The following is a 15,101-nucleotide window of genomic DNA, read 5'->3' on the forward strand; positions in this document are numbered from 1 at the left end:
CACCATGCCCGAGCTACTGCATGTAGTAAATAAAATGGGTCAATGCACTACAACACAGAGTGCCTCAGAATTTCTTCATAGAAATGTATTGTGCATCACTGTGTATCAGCATCAATTGAAGCCCAGTGCAATGGCTTCTGGGGAGGTCAGGAGAAGGGGCTGGGAGAGAAGGAATTGTTCTGTCCAGCAAGCTGATACGCTTGCTCAGACGGGATAGGCTTGCACAGATTTTGTAAAATGACAATGTAGACTAAAAAAAGGGCAATTTCACATTATCTGTCACGTGTCCATCACTTTTCCCTTATTCCAAATGAGAACTCTAAAACGGTTTTAATAAATTAGTTTAACGCTTCAGCAAACACAGCGCACCAGAGTTATACTGTCCCTACTTAATCCCGACAGAGAATTTTCATCTCTGTACTCTTGTAATCCAACATTTAGCTGGATGTCCACTGCAAATGAAGCACCTCTAGGAAACTAGGTACTCTGTACTGTAATGCCCTATTGAATAACAGGGACGTGATGGCGCTGTGGTCTAAGCCACTGAGCCTCTTGGGTTTGCTGATCGGAAGGTTGGCAGTTCGAATCCCTGCGATGGGATGAGCCCCCGCTGCTCTGTCCCAGCTCCTGCCAACCTAGCAGTTCAAAAGCAAACCAGCACAAGGAGATAAATAGGTACTGCTGTGGTGGGAAGGTAAATGGTGTTTCCATGTGCTCTAGCTTTAGTCACGGAGTCCCGTTGCGCCAAAAGTGGTTGAGTCATGCTGGCCACATGACCCAGAAAAGCTGTCTGAGAGCTTGCAGGGCAGCAGTTGAAGAAGGAGCAAAAAGGGTTTTCTTGTGTGTGTGTGTTTCTTTGTGGCTGATTAGCTGCTCTCCCTGTGCAAAGGTCAGAGGCCTAGTGGCGCGCGCAGTTTGATACATCTTTTAGATTTAGGGGAGCTAGTCTCAAACGTTTGTTGAGGGAGACCTAGGAGTTATTTGTCCTGTCTTCACGCTTTTTATGATGGAGGACTGCTGTAGCCACCCCCAACGACACGTTCTCAAGATGGAGGGGGAGGGAACAGCTGCAGTCGCCTGCGGTTCCTGCGCAATGTTTGCCATCTTGCCAAAGGTTGCAGGCAGCTTTACCTGCAGCAATTGCATGTTGATTGCCCTCTTAAAAGACAAAGTCCAGCAACTGGAAGAACGTGTAGCTACGCTCCAAAGAATTAGAGAGCTGGAGCTCTTCTTGGAAGCAACAGAGCACACCGTCTCCACCAAGGAGGAGACAGGGGACTCCCCTGAGAAGGAGGCTAGTTCACCAACACAGGAGCCAGATATATGGAGAAACGTGACTCAAAGAAGAAGGAGGCCCAGGGTTCGCTCTGATTGTTTAGAAATACACAATCGCTTTGAGGTCCTCTCCCCTAGCATGGAAGACGAAGAACAGACTCCATTTGAGGATCTCCCCCTCATTACAGTTGATCAGGTAAATGAAGACGAGCAGCAAAGTCAGTCCTCAGGGAATGTGCAGGCGACCTTAGAACGGACAGCTCACGGAAGAACCCCGACCAAACCTAAGAGGAGGCGTGTAGTGGTGATAGGGGATTCCCTACTGAGGGGAACAGAAGCAGTGATCTGTGGGCCTGACAAGATGTCTCGGGAAGTGTGCTGTCTCCCCGGGGCTAAGATCCAAGATGTAACTGAACGACTGCAAGGAATCATAAAACCCACTGACAAATACCCCTTCCTCTTGGTTCATGTGGGAACCAATGACACTGCAAGCAATAGCCTCCAGAAGATCAAAAGAGACTACGAGGCTCTGGGCAGGAAATTGAAGCAATTAAATGCACAAATTGTCATCTCATCTGTCCTCCCAGTTGAACGAAGTGGCCCAGGGAGAGAGGGAAAAATAGTGGAAGTGAACAGCTGGCTTCGCAAATGGTGTAAACAGGAATGGTTTGGATTCTTAGATCACGGACTGCAGTTTCTTGAAGATGGACTTCTGGCAAGCGATGGGCTGCACCTCACAACGGTTGGGAGGAATGTTTTTGCCAAAAATCTCAGAAACCTCATCAGGAGGGCTTTAAACTGACTAATGTGGGGGAGGGAAACAGTGCTCCTGAAAGTAGGAGTCTATCAATTGATGAAGATGATCATCCAAATGTCATAGACCAAATGGAGCAAACAGCACGCAGACCTAGTGGTGGGAGGAAAAAATCCTTAAATAAGAGACACGGGGGAATGATTAATGGACTTCAATGTCTGTAAACTAATGCGCAAAGCATGGGAAATAAACAAGATGAGCTTGAGCTCTTGGTACAGCAAACTAAATATGACATAATAGGCATCACTGAAACCTGGTGGGATAAGTCCCACGATTGGAATGTAATAATGGAGGGATACAATCTATTTCAGAGAAATAGACCAGACAAGAAAGGAGGAGGAGTGGCGTTATATGTCAGGGATGTGTATACCTGTGAAGAGATCCAAGATTTAGAACCTCAAAGCCAAAGTGAGAGCATTTGGGTCAAAATTAAGGGAGAGAAGAATAACAGTGACCTCATTGTGGGAGTTTACTATAGATCCCCAAGCCAAACGGAGGACATAGATGATGCCTTCCTGGAACAGATGGCCAAGCATGCAAAAGGAAGGGAGATAGTAGTAATGGGGGACTTCAATTACCCGGATATTTGTTGGATGTCAAACTCAGCCAACAGCATAAGGTCAAACAGATTCCTCACTGGCCTTGCAGACAACTTCATTGTCCAGAAAGTGGGAGAAGCAACAAGAGGAACAGCCATTTTAGATCTGGTCCTAACCAATGTTGATGACCTGGTTAGTGGGGTAGAAGTGGAAGGATCATTAGGCGCGAGTGATCATGCTCTTCTGAAGTTTACTATACAGCGGAAAGGAGCAGCCAAGCATACTAGGACTCAAATTCTTGACTTTAAGAAAGCCGACTTCATAAAACTTAGGGAAGTGCTGGGTGAGATCCCATGGACAGTAATACTAAAAGGAAAGGGAGTTCATGATGGCTGGGAGTTTGTTAAGAGGGAGATAGTAAAAGCACAACTTCAGGCAATACCAATGAGACGGAAACATGGAAGGTGCCTAAAGAAGCCAGGGTGGCTATCTAAAGAACTTTTAACTGAGTTACGATTAAAAAAGGATGTGTACAAAAAATGGAAAAGGGGGGAAACCACCAAAGAGGAATTCAAACAAATAGCCAGCACGTGTAGACACAAAGTCAGAAAAGCTAAAACACAGAATGAACTCAGGCTTGCTAGACAGGTTAAAAGCAACAAAAAAGGCTTTTATGGGTATGTTCGTAGCAAAAGGAAGAACAAAGAAACAGTGGGGTCACTCAGAGGAGAAGATGGTGAAATGCAAACAGGGGACACAGAAAGGGCTGAACTCCTCAATGCCTTCTTTGCCTCAGTCTTCTCCGATAAAGAAAACAATGCCCGACCTGAAGAATTTGGAGCAAATGATTCAGCAGAGGAAACACAGCCCAGAATAACTAAGGAGATAGTACATGAATACTTGGCTAGTTTAGATGTATTCAAGTCTCCAGGGCCAGATGAACTGCATCCAAGAGTATTAAAAGAACTGGCAGATGTGATCTCAGAACCACTGGCAATCATCTTTGAGAATTCCTGGAGAACAGGCGAAGTCCAGGCAGACTGGAGGAGGGCAAATGTTGTCCCTATTTTCAAAAAGGGGAAAAGAGAGGACCCAAATAATTACCACCCAGTCAGTCTGATATCAATACCAGGGAAGATTCTGGAGCAGATCATTAAGCAAACAGTCTGTGAGCACCTAGAAAGGAATGCTGTGATCACCAATAGTCAGCATGGATTTCTGAAAAATAAGTCATGTCAGACTAACCTGATCTCGTTTTTTGACAGAATTACAAGCCTGGTAGATGAAGGGAACGCAGTGGATGTAGCCTACCTTGATTTCAGCAAGGCATTTGACAAGGTGCCCCATGATATTCTTGTAAAGAAGCTGGTAAAATGCGGTCTTGACTATGCTACCACTCAGTGGATTTGTAACTGGCTGACTGACCAAACCCAAAGGGTGCTCATCAATGGTTCCTCTTCATCCTGGAGAAGAGTGACTAGTGGGGTGCCACAGGGTTCTGTCTTGGGCCCGGTCTTATTCAACATCTTTATCAACGACTTGGATGATGGACTCAAGGGCATCCTGATCAAATTTGCAGATGACACCAAACTGGGAGGGGTGGCTAACACCCCAGAGGACAGGATCACACTTCAAAACGACCTTGACAGATTAGAGAACTGGGCCAAAACAAACAAGATGAATTTTAACAGGGAGAAATGTAAAGTATTGCACTTGGGCAAAAAAAATGAGAGGCACAAATACAAGATGGGTGACACCTGGCTTGAGAGCAGTACATGTGAAAAGGATCTAGGAGTCTTGGTTGACCACAAACTTGACATGAGCCAACAGTGTGACGCGGCAGCTAAAAAAGCCAATGCAATTCTGGGCTGCATCAATAGGAGTATAGCATCTAGATCAAGGGCAGTAATAGTGCCACTGTATTCTGCTCTGGTCAGACCTCACCTGGAGTACTGTGTCCAGTTCTGGGCACCACAGTTCAAGAAGGACACTGACAAACTGGAACGTGTCCAGAGGAGGGCAACCAAAATGGTCAAAGGCCTGGAAACGATGCCTTATGAGGAACGGCTAAGGGAGCTGGGCATGTTTAGCCTGGAGAAGAGGAGGTTAAGGGGTGATATGACAGCCATGTTCAAATATATAAAAGGATGTCACATAGAGGAGGGAGAAAGGTTGTTTTCTGCTGCTCCAGAGAAGCGGACACGGAGCAATGGATCCAAACTACAAGAAAGAAGATTCCACCTAAACATTAGGAAGAACTTCCTGACAGTAAGAGCTGTTCGACAGTGGAATTTGCTGCCAAGGAGTGCGGTGGAGTCTCCTTCTTTGGAGGTCTTTAAGCATAGGCTTGACAACCATATGTCAGGAGTGCTCTGATGGTGTTTCCTGCTTGGTAGGGGGTTGGACTCGATGGCCCTTGTGGTCTCTTCCAACTCTATGATTCTATGATTCTATGAAATGCTAGCTCCATTGGCCTGAAAGCAGAGATCACCATCGGACACCACGGTCGAATTTGGCTGGAATTAATCATCCAGGGGTGTTTCACCTTTGGCCTATTGCATACACAGGGCTACCTTGTTACAAAATGCTGTGGTGTTCCATTTGTTTTAGTTTTTTCACCTTACATAGAACACAGAGTTTCTATGATCAGAAAATCCAAGCTATAATGACTTTTAAGAGGAGTGGCTAAAGCAAAAAGCACCCTAGATATGCTTACTCAAAGTTCCACTGTGCTTAGTGGGGCTTACTCAATACAGTAGTACCTCGGGTTAAGTACTTAATTCGTTCCGGAGGCCCATTCTTAACCTGAAACTGTTCTTAACCTGAAGCACCACTTTAGCTAATGGGGCCTCCCAATGCCACCGTGTGATTTCTGTTCTCATCCTGAGGTAAAGTTCTTAACCTGAGGTACTGTTTCTGGGTTACCGGAGTCTGTAACCTGAAACGTATGTAACCTGAAGCGTATGTAACCTGAGGTACCACTGTAGTGTGTTTAGAAATGCAGTCTAAGATGCAGGAGAGTTAGTGTTAAGCAAGAGGCATTACTAATCTGGCACTGCTCCAAGAAAAAGGCACCAGCCTCTTCCTTAGCAGTACAAATTATTACATCACACCAAAATAGGTCTACAGCTATATGTACTGTGTTGAAATTGCACTGCATCTAACGGCATCAACCGTAGAAATCTTATTCTTTATGGCAAAAGGAATAAGCCCTATCAAATCCAATGTCTTCCAGTTGTTTTGGACTCCTTCCATTAGCTGCAGCCTGCATGGCCAATGGTCAGGGATGAGAGGAGTTGTGGCTCAAAACAACTGCACACAAAAACTGCAATTCTATTTTGATGCATACCTTCAGATCCTAAAATGAAATGATGGATGTCAGGTCCTGTTGACATACGCGGTCCTTGACAGCTTTTCTGTATCACACCTCTTGGGGTTACCATTTTTATATGAACCACCTGTATAATAAAATATATTTGCCTAAAAATTACATACGAATTGAAACATACAAAAGCATGTGAGCATACCAAAACCATCATTAGCCTAAACCCAAATATACCACTATTGATCAAAACATTTAATATTCAACTTTGCCTCTCTAAGACTAGACTGGGGTTTTTTTTTAAAAAAAAACTATCTTTGGAATTTCAGAACAACCTAAGTTTCCACTAACTGACAAAAAGATTAGAACTAGAACAAGCATCAAACACCGATGAACAGTAATGAGATCATTTGCTGGGGGGGGGGGGAATTATTACCAGGTCTTCAATGTTTCCGTAAATGTTTTTCTTCATGCCTGATGCTCGCGTTGCCACCCAGCCTCCAAGTGTACTGAATTCCATTGAATCTGGTTCGTGGCCCATACAGTAACCGCTTTCACCCAGCTAAACACATGAAAAGACGACAGCATTCATGTAACAAACAGCTTTCTAAGGAAATGAAACTTGAACTCCAGAATTTGGTTTTGTAGATGCGTGTCTTTCCAGAGACGGGCAGGAAAGCCTGCTGTCTTGCACCAATAAAATAAAATCTGCTTTCATTAACATGGTTACTCCAAACAGAACCGTACTTTTTGCTACCAAGTTTTCACCACATAATCACCCTCCGGTATACAGGGGCCTACAATCATGCAGAAGTACACAGACGATTCACCCATGAGACAATTCGTTAGCATTAGCTGTGATTGCTGCATCATTTGGGGGGGGGGAGGCTGGACTAGATTACTGTTCCGAGTCCCTTCCAACTCTACGATTCTATCATGGCAGTACTTTTAACACCGCCCTTATTGCAAAAACAGTTGCAAAGCCACATACCTCAAGCTGATGTTGTACAATGCCCATGACTACACAATCAGAAGAGGGTGAAAAACAGCCAAAGATTATTGTATGATCTGGACACAGGTCTCAGTAGCATGTATTAAATGTAGCTGTTAGCTTTGCCTTATTTATCCCCACAGTTCAAAATACCTAAATATGATCCCTTATTAAGAACATTTGATGAGACACAATTTTAGCTTGAAGACTACAGCTCAAAAGATTTCACTTAAAAGACAATACAGCAAGCACTTCGTTATGGTTCTGGTAATATGCAGCTGGGTCTCTAGAAATCCTGAGCAACCAATTATATTCCATTCGTTCAAGAAGAGGCAACTTAATATACAACCATCTGGCTGGGATTTCTATGTGCAATACTACAGTATATTTGCTATGCAGATGAGGAATTTCTACACATTTGTCACTGGTTTCATTTTTCTTTATTAGTTGGGCTTTGCCATCTGCACTGCCTCAAAAATGGAATGAAATGCCTTTATACATTGACCCCCAAAGCTCTCCCAATGAAACTGCTCAGCAGAACAGTCTTTTATGTCAACTGGCACAGGAACTGGTCACATGGGCTTGTGTTTGAAACCACATTATGTGCTGAAAACATCTGAGAGATGGATTATTCAAGAATGCCCTATGGGGTGGAATAGCTCCCAAGTGTTTTCTGGTACAACTTCTATTAGTAAAATAATAATAAGAGTAATATGCAATTGTGTCCATCCACCAGAACACACCATTAGTTAAATTGAATCACACACTGTGCCCCCTAAATAATCTGCTCTGGAGTATTGTGGGGACAGTATGGAGCAGATTTTCAGGGTGCAGGAGTGGGGAGAGGAAGAGCAAGTCCACGCATGCAGTGTTGCTGCTCTGCGTCTGGAATTGCTTAAACGCAATATATATATCTGCCCATTTCTTCTGCTTTATTACATGCTACAGTATGGTCACCATGACATTTCAACGATGCAGGGATTGGCATTCCCTATCTTAAAGATCTGATAATACAGCAAGTCTTGAGCTCTTAAAATGTAAACCACAAGACTGTGTGCTAGCACAGTTTTACTTATAAATGTATACTATATACTGCCCTCTCATAAAACATCAAGAAGCATCCCCTCCAAACAGCCACATTATATGAGGGTTATGTTTAAATCACTAGCAGGGTATATGAATTTATTATTAGAATATGAAACGTAAGCTTTAAAAAATAAAATAAAAACCACTCCAAACCCCTAGCATCCTCTGGACAGATTGCAAGCATAGGCACTGCTGGAGCTTCTGTGGACTAACACTGTCAAATGTCAAATTCCCTTGCTATGCAAATTCTTTTGAACAAGATCACATATTTCTGCAGAGGAACACCTACAGGACCACATGACCCACTCACAATACTTGAGTATATACTCTTGAACATGCTTCATATGTTTACCAAAGTGCTGTGAATATGTTCTGATTATATAAAAATATACACTGAGTAACAATCTTTGTGATCCAGAAGAAGCCCCCCCCCCCAAGAGAAATGGCAGGAATTGCTTTGGTTTTAAAGAAAAAAAGCTGCAGCAAAAGAAGCTATTATGCCTTATTCTAGTGGGACAAGAGTCTGTGGCATTTCAAGAATGGAACAGTTAGTGAAACATCCGAAGTTACTAGCCTGGAAAAATGTCATTTAAATTAAGAGAATATGCTCTGTGCATTTTAATTCCAACCTTTTTTAAAAAAAGCTACAGCTCTGGAAAGGTTAAAATACTACATCAAACAGTAAGAGGATATAAAAATAAAAAGTATGAAAGGCCATCTCATCAGAAAGTGCTGTGTTCGTAGTTTGCAACAAAAATCATTTCTTTGGAAAAAGCTACAGAACCCTTTTAAAGGAGGACCACTCATCTACAGAAAGTCTATTACTAAGTATTGCAAGTAGTTAACGATTCAAACATATTTTAAAGTATGTAGGACTTGAGAATGCTTTTAGACAAGTTCCACAGCAGTGCTCCCCAAATGTGTTTCTGGACTACAATTCCCATCATCCCTGACCACCGGTCCTGCTAGCTGGGGATGATGGGAGTTGTAGTCCAAAATCCGCTGGAGAACCAATTTTGGGAAACCCTGATCTACAGCAATCCTTTGTCACCTTCCCTTTAAGAGCGATGTGAAACAGGGCTGTATTCTTGCCCCAACTTTGACATATTCTTCTCCCCGTAGCTCTCATATGCCTTCAGCTCAACTGAAGACAGTGTGTACATCCATTCATGGAGCGACAGGGCTCTATTCAACCTGGCCTGCCTCCACACCAAAACGAAAGCGTGGCGGGTCCTTATCTATGAGGGGTTTTTTTGTAACAGCCTTGACAACACACTCTCAGGAAGCTCTACGGAGTCTCACCAACCATTTTGTCCCAGCCTGAATGGAGTTCAACCTTACCACCAGCCTGATGACGGCCAACATCCTGGGTCAGGATGTCGCCTGCACTCCACTGGTGACCACATGCTTGAGGTGGTAGGCGGTTTTGTCTACCTGGGCTCCACCATAACCAGCAACCTCTCCATCAACACCAAGCTGGATAGGTGTACTGGCAAGGCAGCTACAGCAGTGGCTCACCTCTCCAAAAGCATCTGGGAGAATGTGATGCTAACAACCAATCCCAAGATGGTCCCACCAGGCTTGTGTGTTGGGCATGCTGCTTTCTGGCAGTGAGCCAAGGGAAACTTACACCTGTCAGGAGCGATGCCTCAATGCCTTCCACATGCGCCACATCAGGAAGATTTGAGGCATCACGTGCCAGGACCAAGTCTCAAACAAAGACGTGCTCTCCCAAGCTCATTTTCCCAGCATGTTCACACTACTATCTGAGCAACATCTACCCTGGCGCGGTCATGTCTGCAAGACACGAACCGGTATAATGATTAAGACAGAGCTGACTCAATAACCTGGAAAATATACACAGTACATTTGGCAATGTAAAAACCGAAAGTAATTTTCAAAGGAGTAAGATACCTGTCTTTCCAAGTCTTGTCCAACAATGCCAGCTTCAACATGAGCGGTTAAATTTTTCTCATCTATCCAGTGAATCCTGTTCTATTACAAAGAAACCAAAGTAAGACTTGTGAAACAATTTGACAGTTGACAAAAACAACAGCGTTTAGCCAATTCCACACACTTACCTGAAAGTAAGCCCCATTAAACACAATAGGGCTTACTTCCAAGCAGACATGTATAGGATTGTGCCTTCAGGGGCTGGAAATAGGAAGGTGTAAACATACATATTTTTTGCCTGTCTAAACTATTACTGTTTCACACAGGAACTAAAATTGTAATGATGTAGGCCCAATAGCCTAAAGCAAAAATATCCACAGGGAACTGAGGCCCATGGATTCATATAAGAACTATGCATCAATTTACCAATGCAATCAATATGGTCTTAGCAAATTGTTTGCAGATGAAGTACTCAGAGTAGTAAAGGATACAAGAAGATTAACAGGTGATTTTTTTTCCCTTACTCAATCCTGCTAGAGGCTAGATTTTTTAAAAAGGAACAAGATGTGCTTGTGCCTACTTCAGATATTAATTGCTGAACCTTATCCTGTTTTCTACTGGGGCACCTCGCCCTAGTTGAGTGTTGCACTATGAACTGGGATTGGGCAAGTATGGCAAACGCCACACCAGAAGGGGATATTATACAGAAGTTTTAAGAGAAAGGATTCTGGACAAACTGATGATCAGTAATGACATCTTTATGCTGCACGAATTCACTGAAATAAAGATGGTTGACCTTGATTTGTATACAGAAGGACCACAGTGTTTCTTCCCACCCCCTCCAAACTTAGCTGTTAAGTTATTCGAAAGCTGAAAGCTCTATTTCATGCTTTATGAAATCAATTAGCTATCTAACCCAGTGGCAGTCTTTATGCTCCCAACAGACAGCCAATGTGACATAATGCTTAGAGTGCTGGGCTTGGGACTTGAGAAAGCCAGGCTCAAAATCTTCACTCTGCTACCAAGCATGCTGATCCTACAAAATACTTAACTTTTTGGATAGGAACCAAAAATAGCCAAGGCCTTATAAAGATGTCCATTGTCACCTTCCCCACAGTCTTTGTTACCGTGTGAGGGAAGTCAGCTTAAGTTATGTTTTTGGTATTTGAAATACTTTTTACAATCTGACATTCTACACAGTTTTGCCTGAAAATGCTTTTTCCACATACCATTTGTGAGGTGTCCAATGAAACAATCGTTCTTTTCTCCTCAGCAGGACACTCAAGAGCATTAGAAACATTTGTTCCTCCTGCAGATACAAGAAACGCATTGACATTATTTTTCGTTCACGTGCCTTCGTGCTAGTTCTCAGATACTTAACTATGGGGCTCAAATCATTTTAAAAATAATAAACAGTGCTACATTTGAACTTGGGAGGAGGCTTCCTCAAGCAAAAGGCAACATAGCAAGGGAGTCTGCTCTTCAAAATAAAAATAAAAATAAAAATAAATCCCACTGGGCATACAAAAGCCATTAGCTATATCTGAAGCAGCACTTTGGATTCTGGCCACTGAAAACAAGACAATTATTCTCCTTAAGGCATAAAATTGCTATGTAACTTACCACCATATGGTATAATACAAACATTATGCTTGCAGGCTATTTCCACAATTTTAACCACATCATCATGGCACTCTATAAACAGAAGTATAAATAGAGAATTAACATATATTAAGACAGTGATCTCTGTTAAAATTTAAATGTACTAAAGTATTTCACAGTGGCTTGCTGTTACATTCATGTCAGAGGCCACAACTATACTAGAGTTAAGGAAGTGATGTCTCAATGTTTTGGACACTTTCACTATGAGATGAAAAGGAGTCTCTGCACCACCAATATTGGGACTCAGGGAAGAACTATATGCAATACTGGCTGGCAAAAATGGATTGAGCCCAGATCATCTATTTGGTTCTGAATTTTTCACATGTTCCTCTTAAACACTGAACCAAAGTTGCTTACACTTTGCCTTTTTTAAAAACAAAACAAAACACAAAAAGCTAAAACTATCAAAAAGAACCTTACAACAAAATTACAATTCAAGTAACAGCAAATTACAGACTTAGCAGATGCTCAAAAAAGCAAGGCCGTGAAAATAGAAGTAACACAGGAGGAAAGTAAAACCAACAGCCAGCCAAAAGCCTTTCTACAAAGTCAGGCTTCAGCTTGGCACCTGAAGGTCCAAGATGATAGTGCATAATGGGTTCTTCTGGAAAAGTCATTCCGTAAGGTTGATGCCACAACTGAAAAACGCCTGCTTCTAGCAAAAACTGCATGAACTTTGGTGAGGGATTGCAAGGCAGGACCTCAGACACTGAACAGAGTGCACAAAGGAAAGGCATTCTATAAGATATTCCAGTCCCCAACAGGGCATTCAAGCAGCAAGAATCAGCATTCAAGCCCCAAAATCAATAGGCAACTGGTCTGGTCCCACTCTGTAATATGCTCTGATTGTTGGTGGGTGTTAGTCCATCTGGTGGCAGGAATCTGCACTAACTGAAGCTTCCAAAAGCTTTTCAAGGCCAGCCTGGTGTTAAGTGCTTTATAGTACTCAGGTCTGGAGGTTACTGAAAAGCAACCCTGGCCAGATTCAGCTTCTGGAGGAAGGGACATTGTTGGTGCACCAGCCCAAGCTGGTAAAAACTCTAGTGCTTGAAGTAGTTATGGATGCACCAAGTGTTATGAGATGGAGGTGCAAATAAGTACTGTACTCTCCCATCGCCCCCAGCCATGCCACTATCCGTGTATTGGACGACCCAAGTTTTTTGACGTGATTTTTGAGTCAAAAAACCTTGTCCAATACACGGAAAAATACGGTATATCCTACAGACAACAAAGTATGGGCTGGATTCAACCAATGAATCATCCCAGGAGCAGGAGCTTGCACAAGGACTCCACTGGCTTTGGAGAGGTCATGAGAACCCCCAGAATGAGGGGGCAAGGAGAGAGGGGATTATTTTGCCTGGAAATCTGAAAAGCTTACATAGCACTACATTCCTCCCTATATATTTCTGCTAGTTTGAAACAAGTTGAAAATAAACTAGCAAGAACAGTCAATAGGAAAGGTGTCCATGTCTTGATTTAGAGCAGTGGCCTGAATCCATCTAAAGTGGGTCATGAAACTCTCCAGTTGGTTTCGACTAACTTGCTATGTTGGTTTCAATGGAGCATAAATGAAGCAGCTTTGGTTTCTCTGGAAAATGCTCAGAAAGCACCCTAGCAAATATTCTGGTATTAACAACTAGAAATAAAAATAAAGGCTACTGAGCCAAGTCTTCCCAGCATCTAAGTTGCACAGCTGGAAGGAGCCAGCTGGGTAAAGGCCAGTAAATCACAGAAACTGTAAACAAGAACCAATGTAATGCATTCTGAACAGCAAATTACGTGTACTTGAAATTGCTAGCATGGCTCAGGTTTCTTTCTTTAGCAAGAATCCGTTGCCCGTGAAAATCTGGTTGAAAGCTTACCATATGAGAACTTTATTTCATCTTCAGAAAATTAAAGGTTTGCACACACTGAAAAAAGCTTCCAAGTCTTTCACGCGTTTGTATATTTTGATCCTGTGCCCATGTTGCATCTACCTTTCAAATTTTGACACGGTTTTCTTTCACTTTGGAGGAAAGTGACCAAACAAGTAAAGCAGAGCCTCTGTTTTGCAAAGGCTTTTTCACCAGGCTGCATAAGCGGCATTCTTGGCAGACTTCCAAACAGCATTCCTGGACCAAGTACTGGATGAGATTCTGTACTCTGCCAACATCTGCAAGTGCTTTCCAATATCAAGTTCATCCCCCGCCCCCAGATTTGTATTTTGCTATATTGGACTTCAGGGTGGGGGAAAGCCTTTGAAGAATGAGAAAAACATTCTAAAGAGCTTACCTGGCCATACAACTACATCAGGAACTCGTTGAAACATTCCTTCCCTGAGCTTATATAGTTCATGTAAGCAATGACCTAAAGTACAAAAGGGGGGGGCGATGTTTACAAAGATGTCAAGTTAAAAAATAAACATACAGTTAAAATGCACTGTGTGTGTGTGTGTGTGTGTGTGTGTTCTTACCATGAGCTCTGAATATCCTAGCTTCTGCTTCTTGGGTATATGATATTTTAGCAGCTTGGAGGTCTTTGATAAATTCTTCATTTGCAATAGAAGGAGGCACATCACTAAGATTCAAGGATGCCTTCAATGTAAAAGAAAAACACAGCACACATATTCAGAAGAATAAACTCCCGCAGAGAGGCAAGGTACTTCTACAAGAAGAGAAATGCCAAGCTCTTGGGAAACCAATTCGTTTTTGTGTTGTCCCTTTTCAAACTATTTATTTCTCTGTATTACTGCACTTATATAGCACCTTTCTAACAAGGCAGCCAGGGCGATACACAATTCTGAAATACTAACACCAAAAAGTGCTAGAGAATGCAGTCTTCTTAAGTTGACTGGAAGCTGATGGCAATAGCTTCCTGGCCTGGCCTTCCTTGTTTCAGCCATTCCTCGGGTCACAAAGGTTTTAAATAGTCCTAGGGAAGGTGCAGGAAGGACAAACCATTGATGGTTCTTACCAGAGGCCAAAGGTAAAGTATGACTCAAACCCATTTACTGGTGTTGAAATTGGGTAAAACCCTTTACCTTTCTTGTGGTCAGCGTTCAGCTCATTCAACATCACTGTTATATTTCAAAGGACTTTTATTTCCTGCTACCTGTGTCAACACCTGGGTTGCCCAAACCAATGGTGTTAAAAGAAAAGGAGGGTACCATGTCTATCTCACTTGCTTTCTCCCTGCTTCATTTCTGCCTGCCTGAGCTACAGCCAGCTGAGAGGCACTAGCATCAGACAGATTTCTACTGAAAAAGGGATATTCTTCCGCATGGTGCTTCTACTCTAGCCGTCAAGTATCACTGACCTCTAAAATATTGGTCTGAAGTAGATTACACTTAATGAATGGAAGGTAAAGGCTCTAAGAACTGAAAGTTTTAATTGTATTTATCCAACTCACTTCCATTTAACTCTAGTAGAAATGCAAGTCCTTTTTAGGAGATCCTTAGCTCAGGCTATACTTTATTACATTCTCCTCCTTGGGAAAGACATCTACTTCTCCATTTAGGTTTGCCCCAAACGCTTTAACAAT

The 15,101-nt window shown here is 42.6% G+C and overlaps 2 protein-coding genes across 4 annotated transcripts in view; one reads left to right on the top strand and one right to left on the bottom strand.

Moving 5' to 3' along the window:
- LOC308463291 (uncharacterized protein) overlaps positions 1-5,837 on the top strand; it is a gene marked incomplete at its 3' end in the record, with an annotated part of 41,342 nt that extends 35,505 nt beyond the window's left edge. The window contains exons 2-3 of the mRNA XM_080981553.1: positions 1,637-3,678; positions 5,832-5,837. Of these exons, the coding sequence (XP_080837679.1) occupies positions 2,269-3,678; positions 5,832-5,837 (1,416 nt within the window). The 5' untranslated portion in view covers positions 1,637-2,268. The remainder of the gene's footprint in view (positions 1-1,636; positions 3,679-5,831) is intronic.
- Positions 1-15,101, bottom strand: part of AGPS (alkylglycerone phosphate synthase) — a 66,234-nt gene that overhangs the window by 20,462 nt on the left and 30,671 nt on the right. For all 3 annotated transcript variants that reach the window (XM_080971067.1, XM_080971068.1, XM_080971066.1), the window contains exons 4-10: positions 14,035-14,155; positions 13,854-13,928; positions 11,544-11,615; positions 11,150-11,229; positions 9,942-10,022; positions 6,387-6,512; positions 5,978-6,086 (exon numbers count right to left, since the gene is read on the bottom strand). In XM_080971067.1, the coding sequence (XP_080827193.1) occupies positions 5,978-6,086; positions 6,387-6,512; positions 9,942-10,022; positions 11,150-11,229; positions 11,544-11,615; positions 13,854-13,928; positions 14,035-14,155 (664 nt within the window). The remainder of the gene's footprint in view (positions 1-5,977; positions 6,087-6,386; positions 6,513-9,941; positions 10,023-11,149; positions 11,230-11,543; positions 11,616-13,853; positions 13,929-14,034; positions 14,156-15,101) is intronic.

The sequence above is a fragment of the Podarcis pityusensis genome (genome assembly GCF_964106645.2).
Source record: "Podarcis pityusensis genome assembly, chromosome: 1".
Classification (NCBI taxonomy): Eukaryota; Metazoa; Chordata; class Lepidosauria; order Squamata; family Lacertidae; genus Podarcis; species Podarcis pityusensis.